A 23,803-nucleotide genomic window follows, 5' to 3' on the forward strand; every position below is an offset into this window, starting at 1 on the left:
AATAATGTGAATCATTTAGTACATTTTGAATTTTATTTACATATTTTTGTTTCAGTGATTACTAGTAGATCAACCATGTTGCCTTGGTTTTATAAGGCATCCACACCTCAGGTCAACCAAATGTCTCCTCACCCTTTGAACTACCCAATAGGTCTCTTTGGTTTCAAGATTTCCTGACATCTTGCTCCCCCCACTTTTCTTCTCCCCGGCCCATAAAAGCAACGCAAATTAACGTTGTAAAGGCTCGGGTGTCATGCAAATTCGTGTTTACTGTGTGTGAGGCCTGACGGGCAGTTCCTGCTCCGACGCCCCAGGTAGCCTCAGCAACATCCACAAAAGCGCAGCACAGATCCAGTTCCTTTTCACTGGTGAGTATAGAGGCTTTTCTCTTCAATCAGAACCCGTTCATCCAGTCCATTGAAAACCAAACTACAGGGACGCTGAATAGACACAACTTCTGCACTTCAAAATAAGGGCTACAGTTATTTTATTTATTTATTTTTTTTCATTCAGACTTAAGAGCAGAAATGGTAGCAGTGGTTAAGAAAGACTAACCATTCATTGTATTTTGTGTGTTATGACAGGGGTTATGAATATCACCTTTATAACAACAAGTTTTATAAATGTGTTGATAGAAATATGTGACTATTCACTTTACGAGGTTTTGAGAGGTCAGACACTCTGGGGCAAAATGCATGTATGTATGTATTTGTACATACATACATACATACATACATACATACATACATACATACATACATACATACATACATACATACATACATACATACATACATACATACATACATACATACATACATACATACATCTCTATGTATGTATTTATGTATGCTGGAGCAAAAGTTTATTTCTCTGAATTCAGCTGAGTCGCCGCCCCCTGACAAGCAACACAGAACAACAATCCTTTTCCACCAAAACTTTACAAGTACCATAGTCACTGAAGGAGGAAAGCACCAAACTGTATGTCAACTCTTCACATATATTTAATACAGTACATTATATGTTTCTCTTGAGTTACACATTCAAATGCATTAAACTATAAACTCGACTAGCCACTTTTTTTATTTGGCTTTATTTTTATTTTTTGTTTTCTTGTTGAGAAGAGGTGATAAACTACACATTGTTGGTATGGCACAACATTTAAGTTTCAGAAATGTTTGCTCTTTTCTGTTTTTTTTATTTTATTTTATTTTTTATAGTGAATAACAATGTTATCAAGTACAATATCTCAGTCAAAACACTTCATTAGTCATAGTGGCCACTGTGTGACTAAAAATGCAACAGAGAAAATATTATCGGGGGGATTTACAAACTTTTACAGTTCTTTATTGAGCGTGTTCAGTAATAGTTCGCAGTTTTAGGGGCTGCTTTCCTTTTAGCCTCCCCCTTTTAGTCCACACAAACAACTGGGACGCCTCCAATTAAAAGCGTAGGGCTAAAGAACAAGGGGAGACACCGACGAGGTGGCCGCATTTTATTTTGAAGATAGAACACCCGCACTTCCGGGTTCCCGTCGCTTTCCCTGCGCACCTTGACTTCAGAGACGCTCGCGCCGAGCCTGGCGGCGGGGCGGAGGGAGTATCCGCTGCTGGGTGGGTGGAGGCGTAGCTGCAGGCTGACGTCTTCATACTGTGAATGACTTGAAAGAAGACAAACAAAACAAAAAGAAAAAAAAACACACACACACACAGTCAGACAAGAGCGCTCACGGAAAACCGAGGAACAGTTTCGTCCCTTAACGTCGCCCTGCGTTGAACCGTATGACCGCGTGAAGACACGAGGTAAAGGAAACTTTATTGCTCAGATTTGTGTGGTGATGTTTCGTTGACGGAGCAACGCCTCGCTGACAGGTGCGCACCTTTGGTTGTATTGAGGTTAAATGCGGTTGAGTTGGCTGTGTTTTTGTGCTTCCGCTCAGTCAAATTGACTTTTCTCACGTTTTGGAGGACGCCGCTGGTCCAACAACTGTCAGTTCATTAGTTTTAATTAGTGACTTATAAATGGCCTGTAATAAGGCAGCGGCGATGACTGTTTACGGACTTGATGCAAACCGCATCCTAAACGTATGAGTGAGACTTGAATCCTAAGCAAAGCGCACTTTGGGCTCTCGCATAGAAACATGAACATGGAAAACTAAAACGGCCTGGGCAACACAACAGGGTGACATCCACTGAAGACAAACAAAGATAAAGCAACGCAAAGGCCTGCCGGCAAGAGAAATCCACTGAGAAATCCATTAAATCAACTCTGCAGCAGCTTTATCTGCGGGCCGGTGTTTGTTGCCCAGGAATTCAAGTGTAAGGAAAAACTAATGAGGTGGGAGAAACAAACAGGGCACATCATTCTCATTTATCCCAAGTGTGTGCTTTATCCCAGGCTGATCCCATTACACAATATTATGCACACCCATAGTTGTAGCAACTTAGAGCACAATACCACAGGCAGGAACTCCCTCACTGCACATGCACACTATTGTTTGAAATCAAAACAGCCTGAGCATATATTTTTTTGTTGCAGATGTTACAAAGTGGCAAAGTGAAGCTAACGTGGATTTACCGGTTTGTGCAAAAAGTCCTACAGGCCCGACCGGATGCTGGGTACAATGCTTTGTGGTATTCAATGTAATAGATTTGGAAACGACACTGTTATCGCTTTCACATGGCATTCTTCAAATCTGATCCTTTCCGAAGCGCCCCAGTGTCAATCACAGGGCAGTTTTTGTACCATGTCTGTACTCCTGGTTCTGTGGGAGAAGTAGATATTCTGTGTTTTGAGCAGTAAGACTGGAGTTATGACTCATCTGGTCTGCCTGCTCCAGCCTCTGACAGTCACTCTTGTGTAATCACTTTGAGTCTCTCTGAAAAGTCAACCAATCTCACCAGTTATCAAAAACGAGACCTGCCTTTTCTTATCAAAAAGATTCAGTTGATCTAAATACATATGACCTTACAGTAACAAATCTGATGCAGAAAATTAATAAACTGATGTTTACCCGGTACTGGAGATATACAGTATATTGAGCCTGTCTCACAATGTCAGCAGATGCAACAATGGATTCCTTGGATGTGGTATTTTATTAGCTTCAATATTTCAAGTGTAATACCTTGTTCATACTGAGACAATCAAAGGGATTGTCTCAGTATTTATTTTACTTGTTTTTTATTTTGTTTTTTAACTTTCATTTCACATCTTTTGTTCTTTATCAGCAGACATCCAAATATTTTTGGTGAAAATATTCGGATAACTTCAGGAGTTATTCTTCTTCAGTTACACCTGAAGAAAAGTAACTCCTGAGCACGGTGGTACCTCTGACATATTTCCCTATGTGTCCCTATGGGTGTGATGTTCTGCTTGGATTCCAATAATTATCTAAGCCCTATGTGTTCGGACACTCTGTACCAGTAGTAGCTGCGGTGAAACTTGTTATTTAATAGCCGGTGCACAGCTACAACCTTTAACAGGTGCATTGCTTGGAAACAAATTCTTGTTCTTTCTTTCTTCCTCTCGTTCTGTGACTTTCAGAGGCCAAACTCAGAAAACAAACCAGCCAATCATTGAGGATTGGATCTTTGGACAATGGGGCCGTCCTTCCAAAGGTCTTCCTCTTTGACAACAGGGGATCATACAGATGTGACTAAAATGTTTTTTTTAACTTAAACACTGTCTGCAAAGTTAACATTTGCATACTGAATAAAAGCATTTGATTGTAATAATTGTTATTAAACCTAATGGGGAGTATTTATGGATTATTCTGACTGAGTCGTACGTAGCTGCCTTTTTTTGTCTTTATGAACAGAATGCTACAACAGCAGCTTGGAAAAACAAGAAAACAAAATAATGAGAAACTAGCATCATGTTATTAGAATGATGCATAAATGTTGGATGAAGTAAAGATTTTTTTTATTAAAATGTTAATTAGATAACATTTTTTAATCCTAATATTTTATAGTATTTGTTAATGATAAATAGCATAGTAACACAAATATTGTTCTAGTTTCGTCCCTAAATGTAATACACTAGTAATACATTACTAGTGTATTACATTAATACACTTTTATCAAAAGTGTATTAATGTATTAATGTGTTAATACATTAATACATTAAATGTATTAATGTGATAACAGTTATGTCACATTAATACATTTTATCAGCAAACACACAATAACTGCCTTTACTCATATTTTTAAATATATATAATTATTTTTGATGCACTCAGCATCAAAAATAATTTTTTTCCAACAGAGGGAAATAATTAACTCCAACAATATTTTTCAGCACTTGCAAACATCATCAATTAGGGTTTTTTGTCAAGATAAATAAAAATTATTATCAAAATAAAAAAATATATATATAACGATAAATGATAGGACAATTTTAGTTCTATATTTTTTGGTCTGCTAAGTGAGCTGAAGAGTATTTTGACAAAAAAAAATGAAAGTATTAGATCTGGTTCCCTCAAAACTGGTGTTATTTTTTTCTATTCTGTTCCCAAAGACTGATATGTAAAAATGGGAAAACTGAAGAGCTGCTTTCTTTTTCCTTTAATCACTAATTTAATGTCTGGATATAAACTGAGTCGCTATCAAAACACAACTTTTCTGTCGTAATGCAACGCAATGTTATCAGATGATAAAAAGATTGCTACGTATCTTCCTGTTAAGAGTATATAAACACCTGATAGTACCTATGTATTTACTAGATATAGAGTGTGATTATGTGATAAGCACAGAAACACAACTCAGAGTAAATTACACATTATGATTGAAAACAGAAGACATAATTCTGAGTGTGACTGAATTACCAGTCTTTAAAAGCTGCTTGCAGCAATCAGTGATGGATCACAGTTTATCTATCAAGTATTTTTGATGGACGTTTCCAGTAATGAGGGTTTTTTTTTCTTCTTCTTTTTTTTTTTTTTTGCTTTGAGAAAAACTAAAAAGCTTATCGAAACCTAAATAGCATCCAAATTGAAAATGAGACTAGTGTGTGCCCTGACAGTTAAGTGTTTGCTCAGAGTGATTGATGTGTTTCACTTTATCCCTTTCGTAGAAACGTGCTTTTAAAAAAATCCAGACAGACCAGCCTCGTCCTGTCCTCTTGTTGCAACATAACCTGCTGGCTTTGTTTTAACTGAGTATAATAAAGGTTTTTAATCATAATCCATTGCCTCGTGCTGTTTGAATTTTTACACACACTGTAACCACAAACTCCCATCTGTTTTATTGGGATGTGATTTGATTTGATCAACACAAAGTAGAGCAAAACGGTGAAGTGAAAGGTGAATGATTTTTCATAACAGAACTCTGAAAAGTGTGTTGTGCATTTGCATTCAATGTATGTATTTGTGTGCGGGGCATGGGCTTCGTGGTGACAAAGTTGATATCATGTTGCCTTTCAGCAAGAACATTCTAGGTTCAAATCCTGGCTGGAGGACTTTCTGCATGGAGTTTGCATGTCTTTCTGTTGCATGTATGGGTTCTCCCATAGTCCAAAAACATGCACATTTGGTTAATTGGTCTCTCCAAACTTCTCTTACATCTAAGTGTATACATTTTGTAATGGACTGGTGGCCAGTCTACACTGTTTCGTGCCTAACCCTGCAAAGGTTAAAAGGAAGATAATGGCTAGATATGTACAGATCCATACTGGATGCATACCTGTCTGAGTGAATAAACAGACTAAAAAGAAACCTAGCAGACAAATCAGGGTTGAAGTTCAGAGTGAATATGTAAAGCGATATGCCAAGCTTTGAACATCCCACAGGCCACTGCTGAATCCATCGCTCAAAAATAGAAAGAGTATGGAATCACTGCCAGCATATCAAGACATCGTTGTCCACCGAAGCTGACAGACTGGGGAATAATCAGAGAAGTAAACAGAATCTGGAGGGGGCTGCAAGCCATTTTGCGTGTTTGCCTAGCAACAGACTTAACACTGCACGTCATCCTTTAAACACCATTTCACTAGTTAAACATGGTGGTGTCCCCATCATGATGTGGGGAGGGTTAGGGTTAGAGAGAAGGTAGCAGGTCAAACTTCTTAGGAGGATGGATGGTGCTAAATACAAGGTAGTCCTGAATATTGATACCACAACTTTGAGATTTTTATTTGTAAAACATTTTGAAAACTATGTATAATATCCCTTTCACTTCACATTTACACACTAATTTACATTGGTAATCACATAGAACCCCAACAAAATGCATAAAAGAGTATAGTTGTCAGGTGACAAAATACAGAAAAGTTGAAGAGGTGTGAATATCATCAGACGCCACTGTGGATTGCTGAAAGTTAACTCTTCTTCTTTCTCTTTTTTTGTCAGGTACGTCAACTATGGATACGACTATTGAGGCCTCCCAGAGCGGGGGCCTGGCTACAAAGCCATCTCCTCCTCCCAAACCCAGTCTCGCTCCCAAACCATTCTCTCTGCAAAAAAACAGCACAATTCGCTCCATCAAAGCTCCAAAGACTGTTTCCAAAACTGCTCATACACCTAACTCAGAAACAAGTCAGACCAAAAAATTAGAGACAAAAAGTTTCCCGACCACCACTGTAACTACCCCAGCTGAAAAACTGCCTCAACCCATCAGTTCTCCAGAGACTACCCTCAAAACTGATCCCACACCTAATCCAGAAGCAACAGAGATCAAAAAATCTGAGACAAAAAGTCCCCGGACCACCGCCGTGACCATACCTACTGAGGAACTGTCTCAACTTATCAGTTCTTCAGAGACTGCTCTCAAAACTGCTCCTACAGCTGAGCCAAAAACGAGTCAGACCGAAAAATCAGAGACAAAAAGTTCCCCGACCACCACTGTAACTACCCCAGCTGAAAAACTGCCTCAACCCATCAGTTCTCCAGAGACTACCCTCAAAACTGATCCCACACCTAATCCAGAAGCAACAGAGATCAAAAAATCTGAGACAAAAAGTCCCCGGACCACCGCCGTGACCATACCTACTGAGGAACTGTCTCAACTTATCAGTTCTTCAGAGACTGCTCTCAAAACTGCTCCTACAGCTGAGCCAAAAACGAGTCAGACCGAAAAATCAGAGACAAAAAGTTCCCCGACCACCACTGTAACTACCCCAGCTGAAAAACTGCCTCAACCCATCAGTTCTCCAGAGACTGTCCTCAAAACTGATCCTACACCTAATCCAGAAGCAACTCAGACCAAGAAATCAGAGTCAAGAAGTCCCCGGACCACTGCAGTGATCTTCCCTACTAAGGAACTGTCTCAACCCATCAGTTCTTCAGAGACTGCTCCCAAAACAGCCCCTACACTTAACTCTGAAACAAATCAGATTGAGCAATCAGAGACAGAAAATCCTTCTGCTGTGACCATCCCTGCTAAAAAACGACCTCAACCCACCTCAACCTCAACTCCAAAACCACAGTCTGCAAGTGTGCTGCCTAAATCTCAACCAGAAGCATCGAAAACAAATGAAACACTTCAACAAATTGAGAACAGTCTTGGTGCTGAGACAGCTGCTCTGGATCCAGCCACTGAAACAGCTCCAACTAAAGAGGAACCTAAGTCAGAGCCAGCGCAGGAAGACATCATCCAAACAAGCCACGAACCCCCCACCATTGCTGTTGCCAGCTCAGAGCGGAAAGATGGAGAGGAGAAGCAAAGTGACGCTCCAGTTTCTGTCAGCCAAAATATAGAAGAGCCAAGCAGCAATGGTTCCACCACAAACGACTCATTTTACCAGCGGGGAAGCGTGAGGAAGCGCCTGCCTAAGGCACTCACCTCAAAGTTCGAGTCAGGTGGGATCCCTTTGCCCCGTCAGTCTTTCAGGGCCATTCCCAAACCCATCACCAAAGACGAATCCAATAAACCAGAATCTTCTGACGCGCAGCATGTTCACACAACACCAGAGCCTCTTATCAAAGAGAGTGATACTGATGCAGAGGATTTTACCGGAGGGAACAGCATTAAGAAGAGAATCAGTCTCCTGTTTGACTCTGTGTCAAAGCCGGAGGTCACGACCAAGAGAGAGGAGCCAGAAATAGTGAATGGGATCAGAGGTGTGAAGGAGCAGATTAAAAACTGGGCGTCAGAAACAGGTCCAGAGGATCAGAAGGTCGAGAAGAGTCCTCAGGCTGCAGACGGAGTTTGCTCCAAGGCGTAAGTGAGACCTTCAGCTCTTTCTTCACTGGGTTTGGGTGCAAGACCAGGCATGAAATATCTCCTACTGCTGCAATCAAGCAAGAAGTTTATGTCAACGTGTTGACACACTGACATCAGTCAGCTGTCGTTAGTCGCACTAGAAACATCAAATTTGATTAATGACTGTCATTTAAAATCATAAATCAGTCCGAGTTGAACCCACTTAATAGTTTCAATAATTTAAAAAAATTTTTGACGTTAATCTCTCATTTTTGTCAGTTAGATTTAAGTCAAGCATTATTGCAGGAGGAAAAGGCAAACTGCTGTCCGTCACTGGTTTTCTTAGCACATCTAATGCGTAGCATCAAGGTAACTATAACAGCTGTCTTGAGTTTTTTTTTTTTTTTTTTGTTACTGTGAACATTGGGAGTAGAGTGCAAGTCTGGAACTGTTCTGACTGGAAAGTTTGAGAAGTTCTCCTTTTTCATCTGTGATGTGTCAAGACATTACAAAGGGTGTATTCACCGAATACTGTAGCTCTCCTTCATTTCATTTCTTCATTTATGTTAGCAGACAAGATAAAAATGATTTTACATACATAGACAAAAAAGGGGAAAAACATTTTAAATTGCTCAAAGGCAGTTGGATGAAGTCAAACTTTTATCCTCTGTTTCCTCAGTGTGTCCCAGTTTCTCTCCTTAATTTCCTAATGTTGGATAGGAACCATCTAATATGTCAGCAAACGCTGCAAGTCAGGACGTGACACATCCAAATTAAACTTTGATTCCACGCAAAGAAGGAGCATTAAAAAAACTGCTTTGAAGTTTTTTTAATGTCCCCTCTTTCAGATAGCTTAATGTATTGACTCATATTTTCTGATAATTCATAGTGTCAGCTGTTATCCTAAATTATATCTGCAGCATTTATTTTGACTGAAAACCAAGGTCGAGGAGAAATATTTTAAAAAGAAATAGCATAGTTTTTCAGGTCACTCACTTTCCTCATGGCAGCTTCCTTCACTGTAACTCTTGAGCTTTTTATGGTGTGATACTGGGCTATTTATCTTTAGCTTCCTGCATTCTTCTAAGGTTTCGAATGAACCAGGAATAACTTGCTCAGTTTCCTGTAACAACTCTTTGACATTCAAAGATGTTTTGCATTGGTTTTTAGTCACATGACATGACATGAAAGCTTTCAGACACAGCTGGTACAGTTCCTGTCTATCTATCTATCTATCTATCTATCTATCTATCTATCTATCTATCTATCTATCTATCTATCTATCTATCTATCTATCTATCTATCTATCTATCTATCTATCTATCTATCTATCTATCTATCTATCTATCTATCTATCTATCTGTCTGTCTGTCTGTCTGTCTGTCTGTCTGTCTGTCTGTCTGTCTGTCTGTCTGTCTGTCTGTCTGTCTGTCTGTCTGTCTGTCTGTCTGTCTGTCTGTCTGTCTGTCTGTCTGTCACCATGTGTGGCACATGGAAACCACCAAGTCTTAGTAGTGTGAGATTTTATTTTACAACAGGTACAACTTCTACATCATGTTTGCCAATTTTGAGCTGATTAATATTGTCTGCCACATCACTGGACATAAATGCTATCCCTTCAATTTCTAACCTCTTTTTCTAAACTGTCTTCATCATAGCTTTGTGAGGTTAAGAGGTGCATCCTGGTCCAAAATGGTGCTTTATTGTTTGCGAATGTGTTTAGAACTGTTACTTATTAGCACACACTAAATGCTAATGATTCATGTCTCTTCGGCAGGTTGAAGCCGGAAACACCAAGAGTGGAAGTTCCTGCAGCGGAAGAGACACCCACCCAGCCAGTGGACTCACGTTCAACAGTATCCTCACCCACAGGGAGTGAAATTGAACCACCAAAGGAGGAACCATTCAAAGATAAACCCTTTGGGAATGCAACAGAGACTCCAGCAGAGACTGACAAGTCAAAGGAAGATGATGTCCAGGATGTCCAGAGAGCGGATGTCCAGAGCAGCCAGTTGGCTGCTTCTGATGAGAAACACTTGGCCGAACTGAAGAGGAAGAAGAAGAAGAATCGTCGCTCCGTTCGCTTTGGAACCGTGGTGGCAGACGACGGTACACCTCCAGTGGTGCTGGGCCCGGACCCTGAATCCAGTGAAGATGACAAACAAGAAGACAATGCTCAGGTTGAAAGCAAGAAAAAAGGGGAGGACAGCGTTTCAATGCCTGTCTACAGAAGAATCGGCACACTCCAGAGGAAGAGCGACGAGACTCAAAGTCAAGAAACTCTGATGCACCAGCAGACGGAGGAGGAGAGTGAACATCCAAGATCTAAGATGGAAGAGGAGTTCAAACACATGAAAGATGAAGACGCAAGGGAGAAAGAGAAGGCAAGAGATGATGAATTGGAGAGAAAACGGTTGGAGGAAGAAAGAAGAGAAACGGAAATGGAGCTGCTGAGACAAAAACAGGTACAGGAGGAAAGACAGAGGGAAAGAGTGAGGCTGGAGGAAGAGCAGAGGAAAGAGGCAAGAATGAGGGAAGAAAGAGAGAGACAGTGGCAGAAAGATGAGGAGGAACGACTGAAATTGGAAGAACACCAAAGACAGAAGGAAGAGGAGGAGAGAAAAAGAAAAGAACTTGAGGAGCAAAGACAGAAGGAACTGAAAGATGAGGAGGAACGACTGAAATTGGAAGAAGATCAAAGACAGAAGGAAGAGGAGGAGAGAAGAAAATATGAGCAAAGAAGGATGGAGCTGGAGAGGATGAGAAAGGAGGAAGAGGAGAGACTCAGACAAGAAGAGCTGGAAAAAGAAAGGTTAAGACAGGAGCTGGAGAGGGAGCAAGTCAGAAGGCAGGAAGAGAAGGAGAGGATGAGACAGGAGGATGAGGAAAGAAATAGGAGAGAGCTGGAGAGGAAGATGCAGCAAGAAAAAGAGGAAGAGGAGGAGAGAAGAAAATATGAGCAAAGAAGGATGGAGCTGGAGAGGATGAGAAAGGAGGAAGAGGACAGACTCAGACAAGAAGAGCTGGAAAAAGAAAAGTTAAGACAGGAGCTGGAGAGGAAGATGCAGCAAGAAAAAGAGGAAGAGGAGAGGAAGAGAAAAGAGGAAATAAAGTTACAGATGGAGAAAGAAATGGCAGAAGAGCTGAAGAAAAAGATGGAAGAGAGTCAGCCAAGAACAGCTGAGGAGCAAAACAAAAGAGAGGAAAAACTTATCGAATTTGATGCAGAAGAGCCTCCAGCATCCCCCTCATCACACGTCTCAAAGAACACAGAGAGCCCCGTCGATGTCGTTTATGATGACTTCTCGATCCAGAACCCTGTGCTCGACGTAGACTTTGACGACTTTTCTGTCAAACCCAGGAGACGGACTTTCCAGCCAAGGCGGGAAACTGCTCCCATCAGCAGCGACTGGAGAGTCGAACCTCTGAGGAAAGACAACCTCCTAGTGTCCTTCGACAGCAAACCTCTAGAAACTCAGCAAGAAAACGAACCAAAGCAACCAGAAACAATGTTGGTTCCCACCCGGGTCCCAGAGATCCCAGAGGAAGAGAAAGTTAAAAGGTTGCTGGCAGAGTTTGGTGTGAAGGAGGAGGGAGACGGAGAGGCAGAGAACCCGGTGGCAGACCAGCCTGTAGAGATGAAGGAGGAGGAGGAGATGGAAAATGTGGCAGAAATGAAAGACAAGGGTGAAGAAAAGGACAACATAGAGGTAAACATAAAGTTCTATCTCATTTAAATCCCTTGCATGTTCATTTTTACAACCAGGTCCAGGAAAATTCACACACGGACACTCACATTTTGTTGACCTGCTTATACACAGATCAACAAATCTGTGTATAAGCAGTATTCATACTTGCAGGCAGTGCGTATATTTGTTGTTACCCGGGGTAACTATTTGCACAAACCTTTAAATTTAGCTTTTATTGCAAGGACATAATACGTGAACTGAACATTTTTGAAAATCTTATCTATAAACAAGTTTTTAATCATTCTGTTTAACGTGGTGCTCCTAACAATCCTGTTAATGAAGCATCTTCTTATAAGTAGTCTACTTTTGAAGCTGTTTTAGTTTTCTGGTGTGATGGGGAACTATTAATTCTCATTTATTTTTACTACTGGTGCAGTGGTATCTTGGTGGTAAGCAAGTCTACATAGTGACCATTACACACCCTCTACATGCCATCCAACAGTAATAGATGTATGGGAGGTAGAAGACATTTATTTATCGTACCATATCAAAAGCAAACATGTAAAGATTACTCATCTCTGGTAGGATTTAAGGTGGAACCATTTGCTTTGGCCAGACGGTGAAGCGTCTCAATACTCCTGATGGGTTTGGTCTCTTCTGCCATATGATAATATGACCCAAATCCAGACAGGGTATGTTGAAGAGACAATAAGATAGGAAAGGACCCTGGACTCTAGATGATATGAAAAGAGTGACCATAGATCCAAAGACTAAAGTGCCATTCTAATGGCAGAAATGAATAACATAAGGCATTAACAGCATGAGTATTAATAGTTGTGCCTCTGAGGATTTTGTACAAAACAATTGTTGTTAAATACAAGGTTTTATATCTCACTGAAACCATAAACTCAGATCAAAGACTTATTTTTTTTTCTTTTTGAGTTTATGTAACTACAGTAAAAAAAAACCAGCTTATTTCAAGGACCTATGCATTGTTTGAAAGGGTGCCTACAAATGTATTTGTGTATAATACATTGCATATGATCTCTATGTGCAGGGTGTTAATGCCCAGTGCATAATCTTAGTTTTAGTTGTTTAAATGTGTTTGATTTAATTTTTATCGATAGCTCTTTTGTTTCCAGGTACAAAATAGTAATTTCTAAATGCACAGAAACAGCCTAGAGCTCTTGAACAAACGGAGAGTCGCCTCACATCTGTTCAGCCTCTATAAAATATCATCCTTTAGATGATATTTAAGATCAGTCAAGCAATATCAGCTTTTCTGAAACTTCCACAAAGCTGCTGCAGAATCTAAAAAAAGTTCCCGGCCCACACCATGATTAATCGTTCAATTATGAAGAGAGGGCGAGGTTGAGAGCAGAGATCGGAGTGAGGGAGCAGATGTGACTGTTTCACCGCTGAATTATGTCGTCTTGGCAGTGACACACACCTTTACCTGCTCAAACATTGCCATTCCTGTAGCGCAAGAAAAAATACTTGTTATACTTGCTTAAGAGTGACTGAGCTAAAGAACCTGCATCATCCAAGACATGTACCTGTTTGAACTTATAAGGTTAAGTTCAGGGATCAGAACTAGTCATGCTATGTGCTTTTGGTTAGTCTCTCGGAACTGAATATAGATAAGTGGCATTTACCCCGAGGAGACGTGTTTGTGTCAAAGTGTAAGTGTGACTGAAAATGGAAGCTATGCGGCAAGAAATGTCTGTTGAATTTTGTTTTGGAAATGGAAAATATAATGAGACTCAAAGTTGGGTGGGAATTTCAGTACATTAAATAATTGTGAGTCATCACTGAGTATCTACAGAGACTCTTGAAAGTGAGCTAACGCCCCTGAAAACATAATAATTTATTTTAAAAGAAACCTTTTTTTACATGCAGGCATATTCAGTAAATTAAAACGTTACTGAAAAGTTTCCTTCATTTGAGTAACGCCACCACTAAGTGAAACACATATTTTATGTGTTCAAATGTTGAAACTCAGATGTCAAATATTAAAAGAACTTCCTGCCATTCACACTGACCGGTGTTTTCAAGCCTTTATTTCTAGTAAATACAGGGATTTAGATGAAATATTACATCAAACCAATAAAAAAGCATTTTAACACTGAAATGTATGACTAATTACTTTAAGTATCTGTGCTTAAAGTAGATAGGTTTAATATCTGCTTAAAGATTACTTGCAAAGGTACTTTTAATCTAACAAATGAGCCTCGTTGAAATGAGGCTCAGAAATGTTTGAAAATGTTATATTTGTAATTCAACTGAAAAGTTGGCAAATCAAAAATGAAACAGATGAAATCTGCAGGGATTTCGAACAAGTATTTTTCAGATGAAACCATCAAATCATAAATGGATCCTGTCATAAATTGTATCAAATACCAGTCAGTTTTTTTAACATCACAGTGAGTCCTGACATATTTCAAAATGCAAAATTCACATAATTAGTGTTACTTTAAGGGTGCGCACATTTATGCAATAATTGTTTTCCTTTTGGCAATTCGCTTTAGTTGACTTGTACAAGATAAATGATCTTATATTACATATTACAAAAACCCATAATTTAGCAGGAGTGAAGACACTTTTAGGAGTCAATCTATATTTCTGCAAAAATTGGATTATTGTTCCTTTTGTTATGTTTACGTAATGAATCGGTAGAAGAATGAAATGAAAATAAATAAAATCACCATGTGTGATGCTTCAGATGAAAATGTAGTCTATTGGGTATAGCTTTCCTATTTATTTTTGTCTCCTTCTTTCTTGTTTTTTTCTCTTAAAAAATGTTACATTTGTAGATATTTGTCCCACAAGTCTAATTTTTTTCCTTTCACATGAAGTGAGCGTGCATAATCGTTTATGTCTCCCATTACTGATTGTTATACAATTTCAAAACTGAATTAATCTCCCAGAAGTGCTAGCGCATGTGAAATATGCTGCTGAGCCAGCTCAGCAGTTAGCAGCTAATAAGATTTAGATTGATTGTAATGTAGTATTCATGCATTATATTACCACGGTTGACAGCCTTATTGGAAATAGATTTACTACACAGTCAAACACATCATTACATGGGATGCATGGTGAAAACAAAAATGTTTGGTATTTTCCCAAAATAGAATGAGTTCAGTAGTAAAATTCAGTCTTCAGCGTTATTCAAAATTTCTTCCAAATTTTGCTTAAGCTTACATGCTAGAATAAAAATAACAATGAACAAAAGTATCCGATAACAATATTTCAACCACAAATAGCAGGGTGAATAATTTAGAAAACTGTTCTAAATTAAAATAAATATATTATTTTGTATTTATATTTAAAATGGTAGTATTTGACTTTCATTTCAGTCCCTCTGATGTCTCTGACATCAGAGGGACTGAAATGAGCCAATCAAGAGAGATTATTTCAGCACCTGTTTGCACATGCAACATATTTGCAGAAGTGATGAAACACCAAACCCAGAAGCCCTGAACTGTGTGTCTTTGTGTCACTGCTTTAATAAACAAACTATCAAACACCTAATTTACATGTGCACCATCACTGTGCTTTGTATATATCCACCTGTAAAGAGTCTTTGACTGAGTTGCTTTGGTCATCTCGTGCAATTATTGTTTCCACCACAGAGTGGCGCCACTGCACTTGGAAATTATAATTCCTTCATCTGCGCCACAGAAATTCTGACACATTTTCTGTTATTCTGCAGTGCTTTGCACTCTAAAAACTTAACTGCATGACTTAAAGTACTCCTTTTTATGCTGCAGTATTAAACTCTGGACAACAATGTAGAAAAGCTAGTTTGTAGCAGACTGGGTAATATTATGTTTACTGGGCAAAACGGTTGGTATGCAGCCAACCGTGCATCCTTATTCAGGGTACTGACATAAAGACAGGTGGATAGACGGATAGATGGATTTTATGATAAGAAGGTGTTGTGTGTCCTCATTTGGATTTGTACAACAAGGGAGCATGTCAGAATGACCATACATGGTGTTCCTTCATGCTTTCATTCTCTCTGTCCGTCTCCCTTTCTCAATCTCTCCAACCCTCCTTTCAGACAAGAGGATGGGCTTGTGTGCAAACAAAAAACTCCACCGGGCCGCTGTCCATTCTTTCACCAACTCAGCTTTCACTCCAGCTTTCTGTTTTCTTACCCTCTCATAAAGACCGGGTTCATTCGCCGGCTGCATTTACCTACAGGAAGAGAGCCCTGAAGGGAGGTGCAGAGAGCACCTCGGCACACCTACTTGTTGTTTATTTCCCTGCTGGATTTCTCACACCCAAATGCAAAGCCTTCTTCCTACATTTCTTTGAAGCCAGTGAGCTCTGCTGGAGATAAGGGGATCATCTTCTGCTTGTTACTTGGTCTTGGATTGTTGGAGTTGCGGATATTTGCCATGTTGCTTTTTGGGACAATTATACTTCCAACAATTCTTGTTTTAGATGAAGAGAGAAAGAGGATAAGTTGTCATTTCTACTTTTTTTAACCTCCAAAGTCACAACAAATGGAAGCGTATGATGCAAACTTATTCTAGTCTCTTGCAAATTCATTACGGTTTGACGTAATGAATTTAGGATGCCATAGCTTTAACAGGAATAGAAAACGTCAGGGACTGAGTCAAATTTTCTTTACTTCCAGCTCGCTTTGTGTCTGGAAGTTTGCACAAAATATGGATGAAAAGATGGGCTTAATCTTCTGCCATGGAGACTTCCTGTCATTCTGAACTACCTGCAAGACCTTTTCATCTTCAACAAAGCCGAAAATCCTTTTTTTCCTGGTGACCCCATTCCCATGGTGACCCTGTTGGTTTTGTGAGGCCATGCAGTACGTGGGAGGAAAGCTGTCAGCAGCCCAGCTGCGGTTGGCCGGCTGGGTGGGCAGCGCCCGCCGGTCCCTGCAAGGAGCTCTGGAGCTAGTGTGGGGCCCCTCAGATGAGGGCCAGAAGGTGGAAGAAGAGGAGGATGTCGACGACAAAGAAGAGGAAGATGGAGATGGAGGGGGAAGGTTTCAGAGAGCCATGTCGCCCCTTCGAAGCTTCGCCAGACGCAGCCGGAGTTCCCTGCGACGCTTCTCCGCCAGAAGTCGGCAGTCTTTTCAGAAGAGAGCCACTGAAACCCGCTCCGTAAGAAAGAATAACAAAAATTGTTCAAACCTGCATTAGATATTTTACAAACAGACATTCATTTCCTGGTTATTTTCATTCATGTTGGATATAGACAGGAGTCTTTTAAATCCTTAGTTAATCAGTGATGTTCAACAGCACATTTCGCTCACTCTCATTCTTCGTCAATGATCAGCTAGTCTGAAACCCCCGCTCCTGTGTGTTACAAAACAATTATGCAAATCCTTATGGGGCTGCTGCAGTTTTTCCAGGAAGGACGCAGCTATCTGATGAAGTTGTCTGAATGTGGTATTTTATCGGTTTGCATGTGTTACCCTTTCTGCTTCTGTGTCGTGTGCGTCGCAGATACAGCTGAGGTCAAAGACAGAGTGTGACTACCTCTGACCTCTTTATCAGATGGGATTTTTATTGCTTTGTGCATCTACCATTTGGTTTTGTTCACAGCTCATATTGTGAATACAGTACCTTGCAAAAGCAAGCACACCTCTAAACCTTTTTAATATTAATTTCTTGTTAGGACCATAAACCTTTCATGGTTTTACTAGCATTTATGTAATGAAGTATCACAAAGTGGTACATAAATGTGAAGTAGAAGGAAAGATACACATAGTTTTGGATGTTTTTGCTAACTAAAACCACATTTGTGTTCTGCTGTCCTGAATGTATCTCTAGCAGGACCCCCATTCACTGTAATTACAGCTACAAGTATGTACAGGTGGATAGAGTAGGTTGTCTGGTTATAACTTTGTGGCCAGTTTTTTTTTTTCACTCAAGTTGCTTGTGTTTGTGACACTTATGTCCTGTTCATCTTCTCCACTCTGCTCCAACTAGCATCTCATACATTCCATTGAGCGCAACAAAAAATTTATGCAAGTAAATTGGATAGACACAGACTTTGCCCAGACTTGCATCCCTTCTCTGCCAGTCTCATTAACACATACTGTCACAAATTGAAGCGATCGCTGTGTCTACACTTGTTCAGCTGTTCTTGAGCTGGTAGAACATATCAGATCGAAGACAAACATATCGTACGAGGAAATGTCTTCAGATAAAAGTAGATAAAGCTACAACAGCATTTATTGTTAATCTGTTGCGGAAAAAAAATTACGTGGTACATAGTGTTTACTGTGTTCATTTGCAGCCTGATGGTCTAGAATTACTTAATGGAAAAGATTAGTTATTTGATATTTCGAATCAGGGAGAAGTTCTCAAGGATTTAACAAAAAAACAACTATTGATCATACTTGCCTTGTGTGCCAGTGAAGGCCAGCATATTGAGTGTTTGTGAAAATATGTGTCGTTGGATGCCAAATTTGTTTTTGACTATAAATTTTTTTTATTTTGTAATGTCAAGTTTTGTGATATTATTCTGCTGAAATTAAAGTAAATATCATAGATATTTTGAGGTACAGAGTGTTAAAAGTAAAATAAAACAAAACATCCACTTATTTTTTTGGGCACTGCTAAACAGCAAATTGCAGAAAAAATGTAGATCCCTTACAGGACTCTGATTCTCAGTTGTACAAACTCGTCTTCATAGCTGGTGAGTCAGATTTTACCTTCCATGAACAACAGGTGTTCCTAAAACAACAAAGGTTTTCCTTCTTTACTTTAGGAGCCTTTCTTCTGATTCAGCAGGAGCTGTGTTAAATATTAGGTTAACCTCTTGATGCCATTTTAGGGTGAAGACAGGTTACATTATACTACAGCCCGTCCTTCTGTGTACAGCCTCTCTGATCCTGTTTGCTGCATCTGAATGCAGGCTGTGGTTATAGGAAAATCACCATAAGCCTACTCATTCATGCTGTTATGCCGCTAGATAACAGGCTTTGTGCAAATTAACCTGCCCTGTGAGCCCGGAGCAATAAACTGACCCATGAAGAGGATGAGACGTGGGCGCTGGTGTTTACTTGAGTGTTGCTTTGTATCCAGGTGACGGTTTCAGGAAAAACAAAAAGTGTGATGTGCCTCTTGACGGGCCATGAGGTGAGCTTAGAGGAATGCTCGCAGAGAAGTACACAGAGTAGCTTTGGTTTGGTGTGTGTGTGTGTGTGTGTGTGTGTGTGTGTGTGGGCATACCCGTGCATTCCAGCATGAGGGCGTGACATCACAAGTGTGTGTATGTGTGGGTTAGGTGTGTGTGGCTGTGCGTGCTCTTGCTCTTGGTGTTTATTGAGGACAGCTCTCAGACTCTGTGACCAGCTCATTAAAAGACGTATGCTTGGCTGATCCTTAGTCTTCTTCCCTCCCCATGTAGTTAGTGCTGTTGGATCAGCACAGTCCATTTCCCCCCCACCCCGCCTTCGCTACCCAGAAAAAAACAGCTCCAATTTACAGAGCAGAGAGGAGCTTTTCCTGCAGAGCGTAGGTCGAGTTAAATTTGAAGATATCTGCACTTTGTTAACAACAATATGCCACGGTTGAGTTTCCCCATCTTCTCTGCAGCCTATTATATTAAAAGCATCTTTTGAGTTATAGCTGATTCTGTAACATCGTGTCATTACATTTCTGTCTCCACAGGTTAACAGCCACATCACAAATGATGAGGACAAACTCATTCAGACTTTGTTGCGCAATCAGCAGGATGGGATTTCTGAACAAACGTCCGGACCTGACAGGTAGATAAATATACAGATACAGATCAATACAGATAAACATATAAAGTTTATCTGTATTGAACAGTTGCAAGGTAATTTTAAGGACTTTACAGAAAAATGAGCAGCAAAAATAAATTAAATATTGTGAAACTAATTCATTTATTAAAATAATGATAGTAAACCTTAAACATTGTATTAAAAAGAAAGAGAAAAATTCTAATCAAAAGCAAACAAATATTACTAATATGTGAAATTAATAGATAAAATGATAGTGGACCATTTTCATAAACATGCACTAAGCAGCAGTTTTCAGTGTTGGTTTAAAGGAGGCAGCCCTGAAGCTAAAAGTGGATGCTAAAATTTAGGTTTCATTCTAGACTTGAGAAGCTTTTTGTCTCATTGGGTGTAGTTGAGTGCTGGCCTCTATGTCTAATATAGTATTTTTGGCGCCAAAACCAATTACATCTGTATTTTCTACAGTGGACTGGAGTAGATTTGCTCCAGTCCACTGTATGAACACACACATTTATCAAACTTTCCTTCAGTTATCGGTTTTCCTGATCAGCTATTGACACAAGATCTTTACCTTTTACCAATGCAGCCTGAGGGTTGTGGCGATAAACCTGACTGGAAATGACATCGAAAGACTTTTTTTTTTCTCTATGAAAAGTTGTACAAAAAGTGGCCAGAACTTTTCAACCCTAAAGAGCTTTTATTCTTTTCAGTCCAACTCATGTCCCAGACCCAGACCCAGTCCCTGATGCCTCTGAAGATCTGGATAATACTGATTCTCAAAGAGAGATGGATTTAGACGCAGTCTGTGAGGTCGGTATAAAAAATAATTCTAAATCTCTCTGCCATAAAGGATTTTCTTCTGCAAACATACACCTTGAAGTTAGGAAAATAATGTCTTTCGTTGCTCTCCACAGAACTCTGCCCCTCTGCTTGACAACAGCTCACAAAAATCTAAAGTAGTTTTGGGAAGGAGGCTAACACGAACACGTCCATCTCGCTCTCTCAGATTAGAGTCGGCCGAAGCTGCCAGAGTACGATTGAGTGTCTATAATGGTAATGGTTATTACATTATATCTCCTAATAGTTTGTCTTACATGAAAACTGTGATTTACTAGAAGTTTTGTTCTTAGATGAAAAAGACAATCAGTCGGACTCAGAAGAGGAACCACATAAGTCAAAGCCAGTTTATTCTTCTCCGTCATCTACTCAGAGGGTTGCCATGTTTCCAGGTCTGAGCCCTGCAGATCTACTTGTAAGTTACCTAAAAATGTTTTCAGTTTTTTTCCTTATTTATTATGGCATAGACCCATACCATTATGTAAAATATGCTCAATATTTCAGAGTGGACTAAAAAGGAAAACCGGTGGCGTGGCAGCTAAAGCTGAAGAGAGATCAGCAGAAGACAGAGGAGAACAAGAGACTGAAAGTCAAAATAAGAAAGTCGCTCCATCGCAGGTCTCAGGATCTCCTCGCCTGGCGGCTAATCTCGTAGGAGCTAAACGAGTGCTGCCCCCTGCAGTCGGTAAAGATGGAGGGTAAGCTCTGAGAATGACTACAAATTTTAGAGGTCATTTGGAGAAATTGATTTAAATGCTCTTTCTGTGCTATCAGCAATGCCTCATCTTTTTGTCTCATCTTCTTAGGCTTTGGCCTAAGAAGCGGACGACTCAGCAGAATAGTGAAACTTAACCAGACATAAGTAAGTTCATTTTCTCTCATCATAGACAAGAGTCATGTTAATTTTTAGCTTTGAAATGAACTAAAACAGTTAAATTATACATACAGGCTCAAATAAATCCATACCATGTCAATAAATCCATACCATGTCAATATTTATGCAAATGTCCCGTCAGTGCTAGCACATCAACCACGCTCTAATGGCTGGAGGCTGTTTCTCCAAATTCTTTCATTTGATATCGAAAATAGGCATAATTTCTGCTATTGTTTTTAGATTTGTTGGACATTTCAAGGTTTCAGTTGCATTTGAAGTTCACAGTTGTCATAGAAAATAACAACTAATGGATTTTGTTCTCTTTAGGACACACGGCTTTCACACTCTTCAGCGGGAATTGGATAATTTCATCTCCTTACTGATGGCAGATATAATGACGTAATGACGATTGCTCCGCTCTGCACTCTGAGTGCCTTACTTTGGATCTTTCCTGAGAGAGAAGAAATTGTGCTTTTTTTTTCTGGACACAGAGGCAACATTTACCTTTTAAAAATGAAATATGGTGCCATGGCTGTGCACAGAGGCTGTTGGATGTTTCTGCCAAGTAAATATTTCTCCAAGCACTGTCTGAGAGCTCTGTGGATGTTTGAGTGTACTTTAGAGCAAAGCCATTCTGTGAATGTGAAATCCATCACAGAGGAAATGATGGCACTACACCTCATCAGTTTACTGATTATGCTTATTAAAATAAGGCACTTTTCAGTCTTTTTACATAATCTAACCTGTACTACTAACTGTCTTAACAGAAAATCTACTACTAAAGCCAATGCTTTAAATGTTAAGGACCCCCTCAGAAGTCGTGTGGGTTCAGACATAAATCCTTACACTTACTATAAACATCCTCACACAAAATAGATTCTAAGACACAAATAGCAAAAGCATAGAAATGTACAAAATCACCAAGTGGATGTGTGTTTTTTAGTTTAAGTTGCACAGATTATTGTTATATCCTATCACAATTCTTCTCAAGGAAAGTTTGAAGCACTTTAATGAAATATTACCATAATTGCACCCATGCAATGAAATTTGAGCAATAGCAAAATCATGTTTGAAGTTATTTTTTGCAGAGAATTGAGTTTTTCTTGTGTTTTGTTACAACATTGTCAGTTTCACCTTCTGTAGTTCCATTCCTATCTCTGGGGACAATAACAGATTCAGGAAGTGTGTATGTTATATGTGTGTGTATGTGTTCAGGTCTGTAAAACTTAGAAAACTATTTGCCTTTTTATTACTGGAAAATTGTGACCATTTTGGTGTTTATAATGTATGTGTAATGGAAATTGAGGGAACTTTAATAAAAGTTTTTCTTTTTTATGAAATAGGTTTGAGTGTTCTTTTGGTGAGAAAGTATATTTTTCATGTGTATTAAGAAAGTGAAGCTGGATTTGTTTTTGTTTTTTAACACTTTTTGATTAATCAATTCTAAATGATGTTCACAATTCATACTAGCTTATTTATATAGTGCCAAATTCCAACAACTGTTCCCTCGGTTTACAACTAGGGTGTCACTGTCTGTCCAAATTCATTAAAAAAGTTATGTCATTTCGGTCCAGTCCAGTTGTGCAGTCACATAACTCTTATTTTATCATAATCATGATATACAACATAAATCACCATACTTGTTGTACATTTGATATGCAACCCACGTCCCGAGCAAACGTGGCAGTGAAAACAAGTCTTATTTTTACCTACTCCAGCAGAACCAGTCTCAGCATCAACACACATCTGCCATGTTCAATTGAGGATCAAGAGGGACCAAAGACAGCAGAGACAGTCCAGGACTGGAAACATAATTTTAATAACATGTTAAGCAGTGGCTTTGTGTAAAAACTAAAAAAAAAAAAAGACAAGCAGAGCATCACTGCAGTGTTTCATGCGGCCATCTGAGACAGGATGCTTCTGTTGATGGGTTTCAATGGATAAATCCTAGACAAACCACATGCTCAAGGTTCTTTGTATTAACACTTGAAGCCAACTTAATGCTATCCAAAGTATGTGCCTGGCTAAGCAGTTTGTTCTTCAAATAATCTTTTCCAAATACAACAACCTCTGTCTTTTTTTAATTTAAAACCAGAAAATCTGAGGTGATTCAACCTTTAATTTCTTCAGGACATGCCTGTCGTCTAATAATAAGATTGGATGAATATAACTGAATATCGTCGCCATGGCAGTTGAATTCCATCCATCCATCCATCCATCCATCCATCCATCCATCCATCCATCCATCCATCCATCCATCCATCCATCCATCCATCCATCCATCCATCCATCCATCCATCCATCCATCCATCCATCCATCCATGTCTTTCGCATATCCGAGGTTGCAGATACATGCAACCTCAGTTGCAGGGGCAACAGGTCGATGAGGAAAATTCAGACATCCCTTCACTTGTGACTCTGTCCAGCTCATTCTGCGAGGGGGTATATAACACATAAATTTAGAATGCACATATGTTTTTTAACCTGGTATGATAAAGGTTAAATTTAAAAAAATTATAAAGAAAAA

General features: G+C 39.5%; 1 protein-coding gene across 1 annotated transcript; it reads left to right on the forward strand.

The window, feature by feature from the left end:
* Positions 1-1,666: 1,666 nt before the first annotated feature.
* On the forward strand, positions 1,667-22,618 carry LOC129353082 (trichohyalin-like; the record flags this gene model as incomplete). Its single annotated transcript, XM_055022285.1, has 10 exons — positions 1,667-1,802; positions 6,344-8,153; positions 9,913-11,845; positions 19,474-19,571; positions 20,276-20,375; positions 20,480-20,618; positions 20,696-20,817; positions 20,907-21,100; positions 21,209-21,264; positions 21,604-22,618. Coding segments are annotated over 9 exons (4,578 nt in total), but the record flags the coding sequence as incomplete, so codon positions are not given.
* Positions 22,619-23,803: the final 1,185 nt, after the last annotated feature.

The sequence above is a fragment of the Poeciliopsis prolifica genome, unplaced genomic scaffold, assembly GCF_027474105.1.
Source record: "Poeciliopsis prolifica strain line A6 unplaced genomic scaffold, Auburn_PproV2 SCAFFOLD003, whole genome shotgun sequence".
Taxonomy (NCBI): domain Eukaryota; kingdom Metazoa; phylum Chordata; class Actinopteri; order Cyprinodontiformes; family Poeciliidae; genus Poeciliopsis; species Poeciliopsis prolifica.